The 15193-nt window shown below is 37.8% G+C and overlaps 1 protein-coding gene across 2 annotated transcripts in view; it reads right to left on the bottom strand.

Moving 5' to 3' along the window:
- The window catches only part of COL9A1 (collagen type IX alpha 1 chain), a 103188-nt gene that overhangs the window by 60472 nt on the left and 27523 nt on the right, over nt 1-15193 (bottom strand). Inside the window, exons 7-17 of one of the 2 annotated variants that reach the window (XM_007529032.3) lie at nt 14574-14594; nt 12751-12825; nt 12074-12109; nt 11890-11952; nt 7480-7533; nt 7205-7240; nt 3795-3818; nt 3235-3288; nt 1798-1851; nt 875-907; nt 117-173 (exon numbers count right to left, since the gene is read on the bottom strand). In XM_007529032.3, the coding sequence (XP_007529094.1) occupies nt 117-173; nt 875-907; nt 1798-1851; nt 3235-3288; nt 3795-3818; nt 7205-7240; nt 7480-7533; nt 11890-11952; nt 12074-12109; nt 12751-12825; nt 14574-14594 (507 nt within the window). Of the gene's footprint in view, nt 1-116; nt 174-874; nt 908-1797; nt 1852-3234; nt 3289-3794; nt 3819-7204; nt 7241-7479; nt 7534-11889; nt 11953-12073; nt 12110-12750; nt 12826-14573; nt 14595-14659; nt 14861-15193 lie in introns of those variants that run through there. The other variant, XM_060189989.1, reaches the window with a different exon arrangement.

Genomic DNA, 15193 nt, shown 5'->3' with positions numbered 1-15193 from the left:
TACACAAACTTGTCGAATCCATAAAGTGGAGTTGCTATACCAGGAAATTCAGTAGATAAGGGTTCCATTTTTCCTATGGATAAAATACTTGAAAATAAAATTCTGAAATGACTCACCCTCATGCCTGGTATGCCTGGATATCCTGAGCGACCTGGTGGGCAGGAATTAGGACACTGCCAGAGAGAGGAAAAGAGAAACAGAGAATGAATAAATGAATAAAGCATTTACTTTGTGACAAAGTGATGATTTTTAGGAATCCCAGCTGTGAAACCCTAATGTAGTTATATTCACTAAATATCACTGAATGCCCTTTTCTATTATTTTTTTAAATTTCACCTCAAACTTGGAAATTTTAAGTAGTAATTATGAAATGAATATTTCTCCATGTATCCACATTACAGCTTTAATAAATGTTAATCTTGCTTGCTATGCCTCTTTCAGATCTAAATTACTGATGAAAGACAATTGATTGTATCACAAATCAATCAACTTCCCATCTGTACTGTCATGAAATAGCTCTATCCTAAAGTTCATATCCCTTCATCAAATGGGCCAGAATTACATTTACCAACACCATCTATAACTGAAATAAATCTCAGAGGGAGTTATTTAACATTTTTCTCCTAAAATAAAGTACTCCTTTGAAAAATGTGCCTTATGAAAAGTTAAATGATGACAGAAAAACAAAGAGCCTTCTATAATGAAAAACAGTGAATGTCTGTGTTTATACAAGCCATCAGTCCCAACTGCTAATGATTGCTTTACTAAGTAAAACACAGAAATACAGTATATATTTCAGTAAGCTCATTTTAATAAAAATTCATTTAAAGATTATGGTCTTTGACTTAATCCTGTTTAAAAGAAAACATCTTACCAATGGATCTCCATCATGAAAGCCAATTGTTCCCTAAAGGAAAGAAAATTTTAATGTTATGAATATAATTAAAATAAAACCTACTAATAATAGAATTTTATTTGATAAAATAAATATTTGAGAAAATATTTTTAAAAATCAATAGCATATACTATACTAATAGTCTAAAAAATTGACTCATAGGCATATTCTATTTGAAGAAGTCTAGGAAGCTATAGATAATTTCTTTCAGAAGATTAGAGATATTAAATAAGAAACAGAATAGAAAATGTGGGAAAATCCAAACCATAAATTTATAGTGTGGATAATCTCCTACTTAAATTATTGTTTCTTAAATGTATTACTGTGCAAATCCTTTGTTAAAAAAAAACTAGTTCAAGTTAAAATGTTATTTTTATATGAAGTTTTGAGCATTTAAGAAATCACAAGCCCCAAGAACTTCAAATATAACGAGTAAGTTGTTCCTGTGGTAATGACCTTTTAAATTAATGTTAATCCTCTACTTGTTTGGTCTAAAAAGACTCATAATTAAGTGTAGATGGAAAAGAAGGTAGCCATTTTGAAATTTTAGAACAATGACTCAGTTAACAGGTACTTCCATGTCTGGCATTTAGGCTTCTTTAACTCCAGCTCTTTCTTTTTTTTTCTTTAAGTTTTATTTCTTTTTTTTTTTAATCTTTATTTATTTGTTGTATAGAGACAGTCAGAAATTGAGAGGGAAGGGAGTGATAGAGAGGGAGAGAGACAGAAAGACACCTGCAGCCCTGCTTCACCACTTGTGAAGCTTCCCCCTGCAGGTGGGGACCGGGGGCTCGAACCTGGGTCCTTGCTCACTATAACATGTGTGCTCAACCAGGTGCACTACCACCTGGCCCCAACTCCAACTCTTAGATACAATGAAATTCAAGTTGCCAAAAACTTACGCTGGGTCCTGGAGGGCCAGGAGGGCCAGGTTGTCCTCTTCTCCCAGGGTCACCCTAATTTATTTTGAAAATTATAACATGGTTATACACAAGGTGAAACAGCAACAAAACTGGTGAAGTATGAAAATTATGTTGCTAGAAACCCTTAAAGAGCTCAGTCATGCACAGATCTGAGGCCAAAATCAATGGGTGCCCCATAATCCAATTAACTCTACAAAGCCAGAAGAAAAATGTCACCAAAGGAAAGACAGGGAGAAGCACAGGTTTAAAAACAAATATAATTATTCTTTACAAAATGATCACTTTATCCACCCTGGAAACAGACTAGAAACATGACAAGTTTTTCTAGTCGACTTATAGAATACTCAAAAAGACCAGCATTCCCAGTGCCATTCAACTAATCAGCAAAGACTTGCATCCAGCATGAAGCTATGAAATATGAAGTCAGTCACTGCAGTGATTATCATTTGGTCTGTCACTGCACTCTTAAGAAATGGCACAAAAAGATCAAAAACAGTTCAAGTCAAATAAGTCATTCAGATAGAAATGAGTTCCAGTTAGTCTTAATATCCTTAATTTACCCTTGGTTTATGTTTCTTTCTACCATATGAAATTTTTAAAAAATCTTACAATATGTGGGACTTTACAGTCATTTCCTATTCTATTTACATGTTGAATAGATAATTTTGCCGAATAGAAGGACATGTAGAGGGGCCAGGTGGTGGTGTACCTGGTTGAGCGCACATGTTACAGTGTGCAAGGACCTGGGTTCGAGCCCCAGGGAAAAGCTTTATGAGTGGTGAAGCAGTGATGTCTCCCTGTCTCTCTCCCTTCCTATCCGCCTCCTTCCCTCTCAATTTCTGGCTGTCTCTATCCAATAAATAAATGAAGATTTTAAAAAATAAATAAATAAATAAGGGCATGTAGCAAAGAGCAATATATAATACATGGCTCCTTATCTCAATTAGTTTAAAATTATTTATCTTCATATAACATCATTGACTCTACATTTTAAAAATACTATTAAATATTAACTCCAACCCCCCCTTTTTTTTACCAAGCATATTTTTCCTACACAGCTCAACCTAGTTAAGACCTATTGGATCAAGTTAATGATTCTATATAAATATGCATGTTAATAATTTCAAGCTATTAACTTTTCATTCCAGAAAGAAAGTCTAATATAAAAGACTATATAAAGTAGAGGTGACATTTCTTGAATTCATTGATAATTCTAGAAGTTGAGAAGAAAAGTTGGAGTTTGGAATTTAGGTGGCTCTATGAAAAGCATTATTATCCCTGGTTCCCACCAACTGCATGAATTGAAATGCTATTCAGATACCATTTTTTCAGTTAATAATGGGAAACACATAGTGATAGCATGTGCTCTCCATACCACATCTTTTATTAAACCGTCAAATGTTTATCTAGACTCACAACTGGTCCAACATGGCCAAGCTCTCCAGGGAGTCCTGCTGCCCCAGAAGGACCCTGCAATAACAAGACAAAAAGACTCAGTGATTTATAGATGTTTATATAAGCGATCACAAAGATACCAAATATGATAAACAAATGACTGAGAATTATGTGTCTGAATAGGAGACCTACTACAGTTTCCAATGAGGGGGATGGGGACACAGAACTCTGGTGATAGAAATGGTGTGGAATTATACCCCTATTATCTTATAATCTTAGAAATCAATCTTAAATCACTAAGAAAGTATTTATTTAAAAAAAAAAGAATTATGTATCTGTGCTAACTTGGGTTTCCAGTGAGACAATACACTTATTTCACCAAATTGTAATTACTTAATTAGGACAAAAATTTTCTTAAATTAGTATTTTGTCTAACAGAATAGAGGTACTGTCATCATAGCTATCTGAATCATGTAGGTATGACATTAAATACCACTAGAAGTGTTCATTGGAAAGTGAGATTGGGGTCAGAGGAGGTCCTTCTATAGATTACATAAAAAATAAATTGAGATGATACTTACAGGAGGCCCAGGAATACCACGGCCCTAAGAGATGAACAAAATTATAGTTTATGATTTATGTTCAGTATAGATATGAATACAGGTATGACAATTCAAAAATAAACTCTCCAAATAAATAAATACATGATGCTCATTTTAAAGACAGCATTGAATAAATAAAATCAAACACAACTCTACTTCAAAAAGAAGCAGAAGCTTGTTTTAATTTTCCAATCACTCATTTTGATGTCTAAGGTAATTAAAATAATTTTCCAATTTTTTTAACTGCTACCAGGTTTATTTATTATTTTTTTTATTATTTATTTATTTATTCCCTTTTGTTGCCCTTGTTGTTTTTTATTGTTTATCGTTGTTGTTGGACAGGACAGAGAGAAATGGAGAGAGGAGGGGAAGACAGAGGGGGAGAGAAAGATAGACACCTGCAGACCTGCTTCACCGCCTGTGAAGCGACTCTCCTGCAGGTGGGGAGCCGGGGCTTGAACCGGGATCCTTACTCCAGTCCTTGTGCTTTGCACCACCTGCGCTTAACCCACTGCGCTACAGCCCAACTCCCGCTACCAGGTTTATTGCGGGGGCTCAGTATCAACACTATGACCCACCGCTCCTGATAGCCAATCTTTTTTTTTTTTTTTTTTACTTGATAAGACAGGAAGAAACTGAGAGTAGGTGATTGAGGTGGTGTGAAAGAGAGATACCTGCAGCACTACTTTAAAACCCCCCTCCACCCCCTTACAGATAAGGACCAGGAGCTTAAACCTGAGTCCTCGAGCATGATAATATGTGTACTCAACTGGGTGCATCACCACCCTACCATCCAAACAACTTTTCATTTTCTTAAAACTTTATTTTTTTATTTGACAGGGCAGATAAAAATGAAGGGCAAGGGAGAGATCAAGAGGGAGACAGAGAGAAACCTGCAGCATTGCTTCACCTCTTGTGAAACTTTTCTTCTGCCAGTGGGAACAGGGCCTTGAACCTGGTCCTCATGCCTGATACTCTGTTAACTTAACCGGGCCCTTCCAAACATTTTTTAAAGCAAAGTAGAAACAGAGAGATAGTTTACCAGATAAAATTTCTTGCCATGTACAGTCCAGGTTAGAGCCCTAGCATCACATGTGAGAAGACAATACACTGTGCATACACTCCATCTATGTGGAAAAACAGCCCAGAAAAGATAAAAAGTGCATGAGCAACACCACAGATTCACACAACACACCACACACACACACTCTCTCTCTCTCGCATGCACACACACACACAAGTCATTCATGCTTATCCTGAGAACATGACATCGACATCACTCACAAACAAATATATCACAACTTGAAGTTTTACAGATTTTTGTATTTTGTCATCATCAGATCTTCACTGTCTTGAGCTGAGTTTTTAGATTGAGAGAGAGAGAGAGAGAGAGAGAGAGACAGGCAATAACACTCCCAAGTGGTGTACCAGGGCACTAACCAGGGTACAGAACCATGCAGACAGCTTAAGAGATAGGCTATGCCATTGCTCCTTTAAAGATTTTTTTTTCATTTGTCCATATTTTTAAGGCTCTCAATTTATAATGTGATTTTTGGATTTTACCCAAATATTCATCACAGAAAGAAATAAAGGGTAAGAAATATATTTCCAAATGCCAAATCTAGTAGGTATTAATTTCCTACATCAAATTTGATTGCAAAGATAAACCATTTTGTCTTGCTTTCTGTTATTTGGTGTCTTTTAGCAACACCAAGCTGCATATAATTAAAAAGTGGAACCCGTCTTCCTCCTAGCTTCAAATCCTAGCACCAAATCTAGTGTGTATTTATAAATTCTAATTATGTGCTTGTTGAACATCAGCTGCTGAGAACCACTTATTCTCTCTTTGCTTTCTATCTCCCCTGCCCCTTCTTAATCCTCATTACTCTTCTCTCTCCTATGTGGCCTTGAATAACCTGATGCTTGATTATCTGTGATATGATTTTCATATTAGCTTCACATTCCAGATTTTCTATATTTTCTTTTCCTTTCTCCCTTTTTTCTTCTTTTCTATTATGTTAGGGAGAAACAGGGAAAGAGGGGGAGAAGGAAAGAGAAGCATCTGCCACACTGCTTCATCAGTCCCGAAGCTTTCCCCCTGCGTTGGGGGACAGGAGTTCCAACCTAATCCTCAACCATGGTAATTTGTATCCTTTACCACTTATGCCACCATTCACCCCCTCTCCAGATTTTCATATATATATATTTCAGTAGAATCAATGCATACCCTCTAATAATTACTTCTAATTTTTACACAGTCAAAACAATCAAGGATTTTATGTGAGCGATATGATTTAGTAATTGGGATATTTTTACAATATATTTTTTGAAAGCTCATCCCTAATTAACATTGCAATACATTGGCCACTTAGTGTAATAAAGGCTATGCTTGAAAATAACAAAGCAACTAGTAAGCTATTTATTATCAGAGATTTAAGTGGTAAATTTCACTAATTTTTTTGAAGGCCTATCTATAGGATATTGAGCTCTAAACAGGAAAATATGGAAGAAAGGCCAGAAACTTGTTCACTTCTGAAAATACAACTATAATAGAAAAGCTGACAGATGTTGAAATGTGGCAAAGAGAAAAATACAAGTAGAAAAAAGGGGGTTAAGTGCAGGTGGCGCAAAGCACAAGGACCGGCATAAGGATCCCGGGTTCGAACCCCAGCTCCCCACCTGCAGGGGAGTCGCTTCACAGGCGGTGAAGCAGGTCTGCAGGTGTCTATCTTTCTCTCCTCCTCTCTATCTTCCCCTCCTCTCTCCATTTCTCTCTGTCCTATCCAACAACGACAACAACAATAATAACTACAACAATAAAACAACAAGGGCAACAAAAGGGAATAAATAAATATTTAAAAAAAAAAAAAGAAAAAAGGGGGCAATGAAGATTAACAATAAGAATGAAAGAGGAATAAAAAAGCTATGTGGAAATTGGAAGCAACCACTAACCTAGAAACAACATAATGTGTTTATCCATAGAAATAACATAAACCTGCCCAATTCTACAAAGTTGGAATAGATGGAGTAAACAGATATCTGGTTGACATTTCATTAGAGGCAAGACCTACTTGTAGTATATGGTGTGACCCCATAGTCTAAGCAATGAATACCTATATTTGCTGTTGTTACATAAGAAATGTTTTCATCATTAGAGACAAAGTGAATATTGTTGGGAGGCATCATCAGCAGATAGACATCTGTATTTTGTGTTGTACATTCAAATTTAACTTCTTTTTCTTTTCATAGTTGGAAAGTTGACCCTATCAGATGAGGCATACACTTTTTTGTGACATAAATTATGTAGAAAAGTGCACTAAAATGTTCACAGGAACAGAGTTTTACCTAAAGATGGGAGTTTTTAATTCTCCCCCTTTACATTTACTTACTGGAAATCCACGAGATCCAGGCACACCAGGTTCTCCCTAAAGATAAAAATAGCTTCATTGTACTTAGTTTTTAGTAGCATAAATATCCAAATTGCATACATACTAAAATATCCCATTCAATGTTTTAAATTTAATTCAATGAAAATACAATTTTAGTGGATCAAATGTATTTTAGCAGCTTCAGATTTTAATATATTGGTTGATATGCAAACGGTACAATAAAATTCGACCTCAGCATTGAATTCATGCCAACAATTAATGAGTAGCTAACTTACTTTCTGCCCTCTTGGTCCAACAGAACCAGGAGATCCATCAGGTCCTATCAACCCCTAATAAAATAAGATAATGCTGTTAGAATTATAAATATCATCCTTAGGTAAATCCTTAAATAGATAATTCCACTGTATTTATTAATTATCTATAGGGTATTTACCTATGCAAGACACAACTATTTATAAAAAAAGTGTCTACACTGAGATGCCGTCTCACACCTGAAAGAATGGCTTCAGTCAACAAATCAGGAAATGACAGGTATTGACAAGGTTGTGGAGAAAAGGAACTCTGCTACACTGCTGGTGGGACTGCAAATTGGTGCAACACCTCCCGTTGGATGACTATATGGAGAATCTTTAAATAAATAAAAATGGAATGATCTATGATCCAGAAATATTACTCTTGGGCATTTATCCAAAGAACACTGAAACATTAATTCAAAGGGACATATGAACCCCTATATTCATAACTGCATTCACAATAGCCAAAGAGTAGAAGCAACCTAAATGCCCATCAGCAGATGACTGGCTAAAGATATATATTCCATGGAATGTTACTCTGCAATAAAGAAAATCATACCCTGTCCTTTGAGGCAAAAATGGATGGAACCGGAGGTGATTATGCTTAGTGAAATAAATAAAGAAATGAAAGACAACTAGAAGATGGTTTCACTCATATGTGGACTCTATAGAACTGATACACAGGCAAATTGCTTCTAAGACTTGTGAGAACTATAGTGATTATCTTTGGGAGGTGGGAAGGTGAGGATAGAGAATTCTGATAGTGGTTGTGATGAATATACCCAGTACTCTTATACTCTTCTAACCTACTATTAGTCACAAATAAAAAAATTAAGTAAAAAAAGAAGTGCCTTTTTATATGTTTATTCAAAGTTAATGTTTAACATGGGATCTGTTTGTTATTTATTTTCTGTTGATAAATTTTAACTAAGATTGTGTTTTTATCAACAACTTCTAGTTAACTCCATGGTTTATCAGAGGGTTCAATAATTTACTGTTTGTTAAAACTGGAAATCCACGAGATCCAGGCACACCAGGTTCTCCCTAAAGATAAAAATAGCTTCATTGTACTTAGTTTTTAGTAGCATAAATATCCAAATTGCATACATACTAAAATATCCCATTCAATGTTTTAAATTTAATTCAATGAAAATACAATTTTAGTGGATCAAATGTATTTTAGCAGCTTCAGATTTTAATATATTGGTTGATATGCAAACTGTGGAAGGGAAGAGAGAGATTCTAAAACTAAGGAAATCTGGTTTCTTCTGTCCCTGAGAGAACTTGTAATAATTATTCAGTTCCCTTATCTGTGGAAATTACTATTAGTCAAATTTACTTTCTAGATTATTGTGAGGTTAAAAGAAATAATGTTTATGACCACGTGTGAGGAAAAAAGTTCCACACAAATACAAATTAGTATAAACATTTTGCTTAGTTCTAGGAGATATCTAAAACTCTGGCACCTGCCTGGATTTCTTTCTTTTTCTCTTTCCATTCTGTTTTTCTTTCTCTGGCCTTCTTTATCAATCCTAGGAGATTAACTCAATGCTCTCACAGTTTTTTTCATAATGGCCTTTCTGGATCAAAATCCCAGGATATAAGAATATTTACTCTTCATTTTTTGACTTTGGAAATCTTATTGGGGGATTAGTAGAGAAAAAAGGCTGGGAGATAATGAAACGATAGCACCAGTGATTTGCATGCATGAGGTCCCAGATTCAATCCCTAACATCATCAATAACCAGAACTGCATGTGGTGCCTTGGTTAAAATTTTAAAATAAAAATGTTATAAAAAATCTAGATGTTACTATTTCTTACACTGTACTTCTCAAGTTTTTGAAGCACTTCCATTTGTTTAACCACATTTTCTATTTCAGTGGGGGAAATTACTGTATAAAACAAAAGCAGACATTATCTTTAGAACCACATAGGAAAAAGTAAAGAATATGTGAAGCATGCTACAAAAGTACCATTAAATCAAAACATAGGGAGTCAGCGGTGCCGCAGCGGGTTAAGCACACGTGGTGCAAAGCGCAAGGACCGGTAAGGATCCCAGTTCAAGCCCCCGGCTCCCCACCTGCAAAGGACTCGCTTCACAAGCAGTAAAGCAGGTCTACAGGTGTCTCTTTATCTCTCTTCCTCTCTATCTCTCCCTTCTCTTTCAATTTCTCTGTCTCTATCCAAATAAATTTTTAAAAATCAAAACATAAATAAGTTCTGCAATGCAATAGTGAGGACAGACTTCAAGTAATCAGTTTATGTTGCAACCATAAAAATAATAATAATAAAAATAACGTGTTTTGGCTTTTTTTTTCCTCCAGGATTATCATTGGGGCTCAGTGCCTGCATTACAAATCCACCACTCCTGGCGGCTTTATTTATTTATTTAGTAAGATAGGATAGAACAGAGAGAAGTTGAGAGACAGGAGAGGAAGATAGAGAGGGGGAGAGAAAGACACCTGCAGACCTGCTTCACTGCTTGTGAATAACCCCCGCCTACTGGTGGGGAACCAGAGACTCGAGCTGGTATTCTTGCATGAGTCCTTGAGCTTCAGACTAAGTGCACTTAATCTGGTGCACTACCACCCAGCCCCAAAATAATTTAACTTTTAAACTTTCTTTGAACCCAAAACAAAAAGCTAATCCAAATTTTCAAAGAAATGTATGAATAAAGTTTACCTTACATTGTGCTAGTTTATTTAGTGGTCTTTTATTTATCAAATGTTTTTTATTAAAATGCGACAATCTCAAGTAATTTGTGGTGTTTTAAAGACCCTGATAGCACATTATATATTTTCAGTTTGTACTGTACAAATATTAATTTAGTATTCAGTTTTATTATCCATATATTAATACTTGAAGGCCCCACATACTGTCTCTGCATACACAGAAAGTTAGAAAGAATATCTAGAATAATAATCATTATGGCAGGGAGTTGGGCAGTAGCGCAGTGGGTTAAGCCACGTGGCACAAAGCTCAAGGACCTGCGTAAGGATCCCAGTTGGAGTCCCTGGCTCCCCACCCGCAGGGGCATTGCTTTACAGGCAGTGAAGCAGGTCTGCAGGTGTCTATCTTTCTTTCCCCCTCTCTGTTTTCCCCTCCTCTCTCCATTTCTCTCTGTCCTATCCAACAATGAAGACATCAATAACTACAACAATAAAACAATAAGGGCAACAAAAGGGAATTAATAAATAAATATTTTTTAAAATAATAATAATCATTATGGAAATCTTGACAAATAAAATACATTTTAATAACCACAAAAACCTAATTAATCCCCACACACCAAAAAAAATTGAACGATATTTAAATTTCTAATCAAAAGTCTTGGAAATTGTAATCAGAAATCTTTATACTTTCTATGACTCATAAAAGTCTTTAACTTTTTTGATACCACAAAAAGTGATTATTTATTTGATCAGTTTAAGGGATGCACAAATGTCATACCTTACTTTATATCTCAGTGACAAGTCAAGGGTTGGCCTTAACTTTTTCTACAAGTATTCTTGGAATCCATGGGGAGATAAGGGAAAGAAGAAAAGGAAATAAATAAAAGCAAAGAGTTCTGGAGTCATTTTGCTCTCAAGAAATATTATTTAGTGTTAGGAAGCTAGTAAATATCCTGAGCTTCCCTCATATTTGGAGAGGGGTATGGGTGAAGGTAAATTATGGAAAGATAATTGATTTTCAGTCTTCTAGCAGCTTTAGGCAGCTTCTGTCAGTGATGGAAGTCAAGAGGTAGAAAGAAATACTATTTTGAATTTTTGATTGAATATCAGCTATTTTCCTTCTTCACTCCAGCCTTCCTCCCCAGTCACGCCAGCCCTGCCCCTCTCCCCCAATGCATTTTCTTTTCTTTCTTTCTCTTTTTTTCCCCTAGTGATTTGGGAGTTTTCTAACCCTTTGCCTACATCTTCAGGTGTTTGTTTGTTTGTTTGTTTGTTTTTCTAAATTAATCTAAGGAGTGCCAATGAAAGAGTAAAAATAAAGTAAAAAAAGAAATAAAGAATAGAAATAAAGGTTGTTATATCTCATCCACAGTGAGATACATTCTCCTCCTGGGTTGCCTGTGCCCTCAGTGGAATTGAGATAGGACCCATTATTGATTCCTGCTAGAAGAAAATCTCAGGCTGTCTGCTCTCCCCAGGAGCCACAGAGTTATCTCCACCCTCTCATGCCTGTTTGCAGAAATCACTGCCTCCAGGCAGTGCCAAGTACATAAAGCCAAGTTCAATACACTGCTGTGTTTGGACTATAACCTCTGGCATTCCTCCAGCATCTCTCTCTCATACTCTCCCTCCCTCTCCACTTCTTATTCCCTCACTCTCTGCCCATCCCATCTCCTGAGCCCTAAGGCTCAACCGGCATGAAGTCCCCTGCTTACTCACATCTGATCCAGGTGTGCCAGGTTTGCCCGGAGCTCCTGGCTTGCCTGGTTCTCCAGCAGGACCCTGAGCAGAGGGAGGTGAAAAAAGGGGGGGAAAGAGTACAAAATTGAGACTCTCCTGAGTATGTGGCTGCAAACTAACTTTAAATGAAAGAAGTAGAAAATGAAAAAGCTAGTCAGCTTACCGGAGGGCCTGGGGGACCCTTTGGACCTCGGTCACCCTAGAGGAGTGAAAGAAAAGAAAATAAGTAGTCTGTGAGTTGGCGCAGTTAGGGACACCACTGAGAGAATCAAGCATTTATTCATCATACAGGTTAATGGTTGAATGGTAGAGAATCAAGTCCAACTGGAACAACACTGCATATTTATCTCACTCCACAAAAATTCTCAGGCTTCTAGAATCCAACCCTAGCTCTCACCCATGTCCAACTCCACCTTTGAGTGGAGAAGCATCTGACCTTTATGTGTGGGGAAAAAAAAAACACTGAGAACCAGATAATAAAGCAATAATGTGTTAGACTCCCATACAGTAATGTTTTCTGACATATGCCAGAGTGATAGTCTAGTGCTATCTCCCTCTCCTCTGATTCTCTTATTAATAATTAAGTAAAGAAGTGGTTTTAAAAAAAAAAAAAAAATCTGAGGGCCAAGAGGATAGATCAGCATTTGACCACAGGATCTGCAAGTTGAAGCCTCAGAATTCCCATGTTCAGTCACTGGCACCATTATATTTTAAGCTAATTAATGCGCTGGTATCTTTCTCCCCACATAAGATCAAGCAATAATAAAAAAAAAAAAAAAGTAAGCACCAGAGAAAGTAAGGAAAGGTAAGACTGCAGTAAAAAAGGAGATAGAAACTTACATCAATGCCATCAATGCCTGGAACTCCAGGGGGTCCAGGAGGCCCAGGAGGACCCTGTTCACCTGGGGGACCTCTCTGACAAAACAACACATACAGGTTAGTGGGTCACCAAATCCAGAGACCTCCCATTTCCACTCCATAAAGTTATGTCCCTATAAAGGCTAGATTTTTGAAAAGACGCATGTGTCTCACCCATCCAAGCAAGCACAGGTCCCTTCTATCATTTCTAAATGAGACAAAATAGTGAAAGTAGTGGGGTTCTGTCAGGATCTACGCTCTCCCAAAAGTGGAAAGAGGGGTCACAGGTCTTCATCTTCATAAAGTGCAGTAATGCAAGCATGTATTCATCATACATGAGGACATCTACAGGTTAACGGCTGAATGGTGGAGATTCAAGTCCCACTGGAACAACACTTCATGTTAAAAGGGTGTTGTTAAGAAGGGAAAGTCTACAAATGAGTTTAAAAAAGTAAAGAAGGAAAATGGTGGCCATTGAAGAACCAGATATAATCAGCAATTGCAGGTCATTTTATGTCTTTTTATGTACAACAGAATCCAGGAGGCATAGTCTTAAGGAAAAGATTGAGGGAAGCAGAGGGGCAAAAGAGCATCTTTTGCTTCTGGTCTTATTTCATATATAACTGCAGTGTAACCCCTTGCAAGAGGTCTTTGCAACCATGTTTCAATACTACCAAGTTTTTTAAACCTTGGTGTAGCTCATGGCTTGCAAACAGCTAAGCTTTTTATAGTGCAGGAGAGATTTCTGGTCTCTGAAAGAGCATGAACTTACTGCTTAGCAATGGGTGAGGGGTCTTTTTCTTTTCTCCCCCCCCCCCATTTCTAAATTTAGGAGGGAAAAAAAAGCTTCTCTCATCAAGGAAAACTTTGTTTTTCTGAACTCCAATGGCCAGACAGGTTACAATGGTGCCTTTGTGAGTGAAACCTCAAACCACTAGTAGTCTCTGGCCCCCTCGTGTGCAGGAGGGAGAAGACGCCAGAAAAGTTGGAAAGTTGCTGAAATTTTGAGCTGAGCCAGGACTGGCTCACAGGATACATTTCCCAGCGCCACTAGACTCGGTTTAATGCGGTCACAGTGGACTGAAGAAACCAGAGTGGGAGTGAGCTTTATTTAGTGCCCTAGCCAGGGTTCCAGCTTTCTCTTGTGGACTAGGTTTGGACAGTGATTCTAGGTGTGTGTGGGGTGTGGGGGATGGGTTTACAGGTGCTGGGGAGGGATTAAGTGCAGGTAAAAAGTCACCAGGCTAAAAACGTAAAATCAGGCTGGGTTATATTTATTGATGGCTATGCCTCTAAGACTTTATGAGAAATATAGTGATTATCAGTGGGAGGGTAGGGGCACAGAATTTGTAAGATTACGTAGTAATCTTACAATCTCGTGAACCATTACTAATCACAAATATAGTGTAATTAATTAATTAAATTTAATCAGGCTGGGGACAATGGTTATGCAGAAGACTTGCATGCATGAGACTTCGAAGTTCCAGGTTCAATCCCTAGTACCACTGTAAGCTAGAGGTGAGCAGTGCTCTGGTTAAATTATTATTATTATTATTATTATTATTATTATTATTATTAAATTAAGATTGGTTTCGATTCAGTGCCTCATCATGAGATGCCAGGCATCATGACTGAAGAAAGGTGTCCATTTCCTGGCCTATGAGTCATCCAGAGTCCCCGACCTACCCTATAGCACTCACAGCAGATGATCAGGGCTTCATGGTACATGGCACCCTGGTGCCTTCATCACCGCTACACCCCCCAAGCTGTGCCTCAGTCTTTCGGTGACAAGACTGAACACTTACCTCATCCGTGGTCTGGCTGGGCTGCAGAAGAAACAATGAGAAGAAAGTATAGTAAGAATCAATATCCCAGCGCCCCCAGAACTTACTTGAGCTGCACACAAGCAGAGCCCTGACAGCAACAGTCGCAGCCCTAAGGCCCGGAGGTCCCCTGTGGGCCAGGACATGCCAGACCCCTCTGCTTATTCCCGAGCCCGCCCCTATCTCTGGCCTTCAGACTGGCCACAGGCACCAGGTTGAACTTTGCAGCTCAAAAAGCTCCCCAGAGCAGTAGTTGCAGGGCAGAAATGGTGTAAATTCCTCCTGTTTATGAATGGCCCTGAAGAGGGTCCTGCGGATTGGAGGAGAGCTTGCTGGGGCCGGAGGAAGGATAGAATGACAGCAATCCCCCTTAACCCTTTCCCTGCAGCTGCACTGGCAGGGCCTGGATGTGACTGGCCTTTCCCCACATACAGGTCTCTCTAGCAACCTCTTCAGATAGCCAGGGTGCCATTATTGGTAGGAGTAGACCTTCTCAGTTTCTCAGAAGTCTGAGAAGAACTGAGGAAGTTAGGAAGCCACCAAAGGTTGAACCAGACAGATGGTTTCTACCTATCAGGCTGAGTGGGATCTCAGTTCACTGA

This window comes from Erinaceus europaeus, chromosome 4 (genome assembly GCF_950295315.1).
Source record: "Erinaceus europaeus chromosome 4, mEriEur2.1, whole genome shotgun sequence".
In the NCBI taxonomy this organism is placed as follows: Eukaryota; Metazoa; Chordata; class Mammalia; order Eulipotyphla; family Erinaceidae; genus Erinaceus; species Erinaceus europaeus.
The sequence above is the reverse complement of the archived record's forward strand: the minus strand, read 5'-3'. Positions and strand labels throughout refer to the sequence as shown.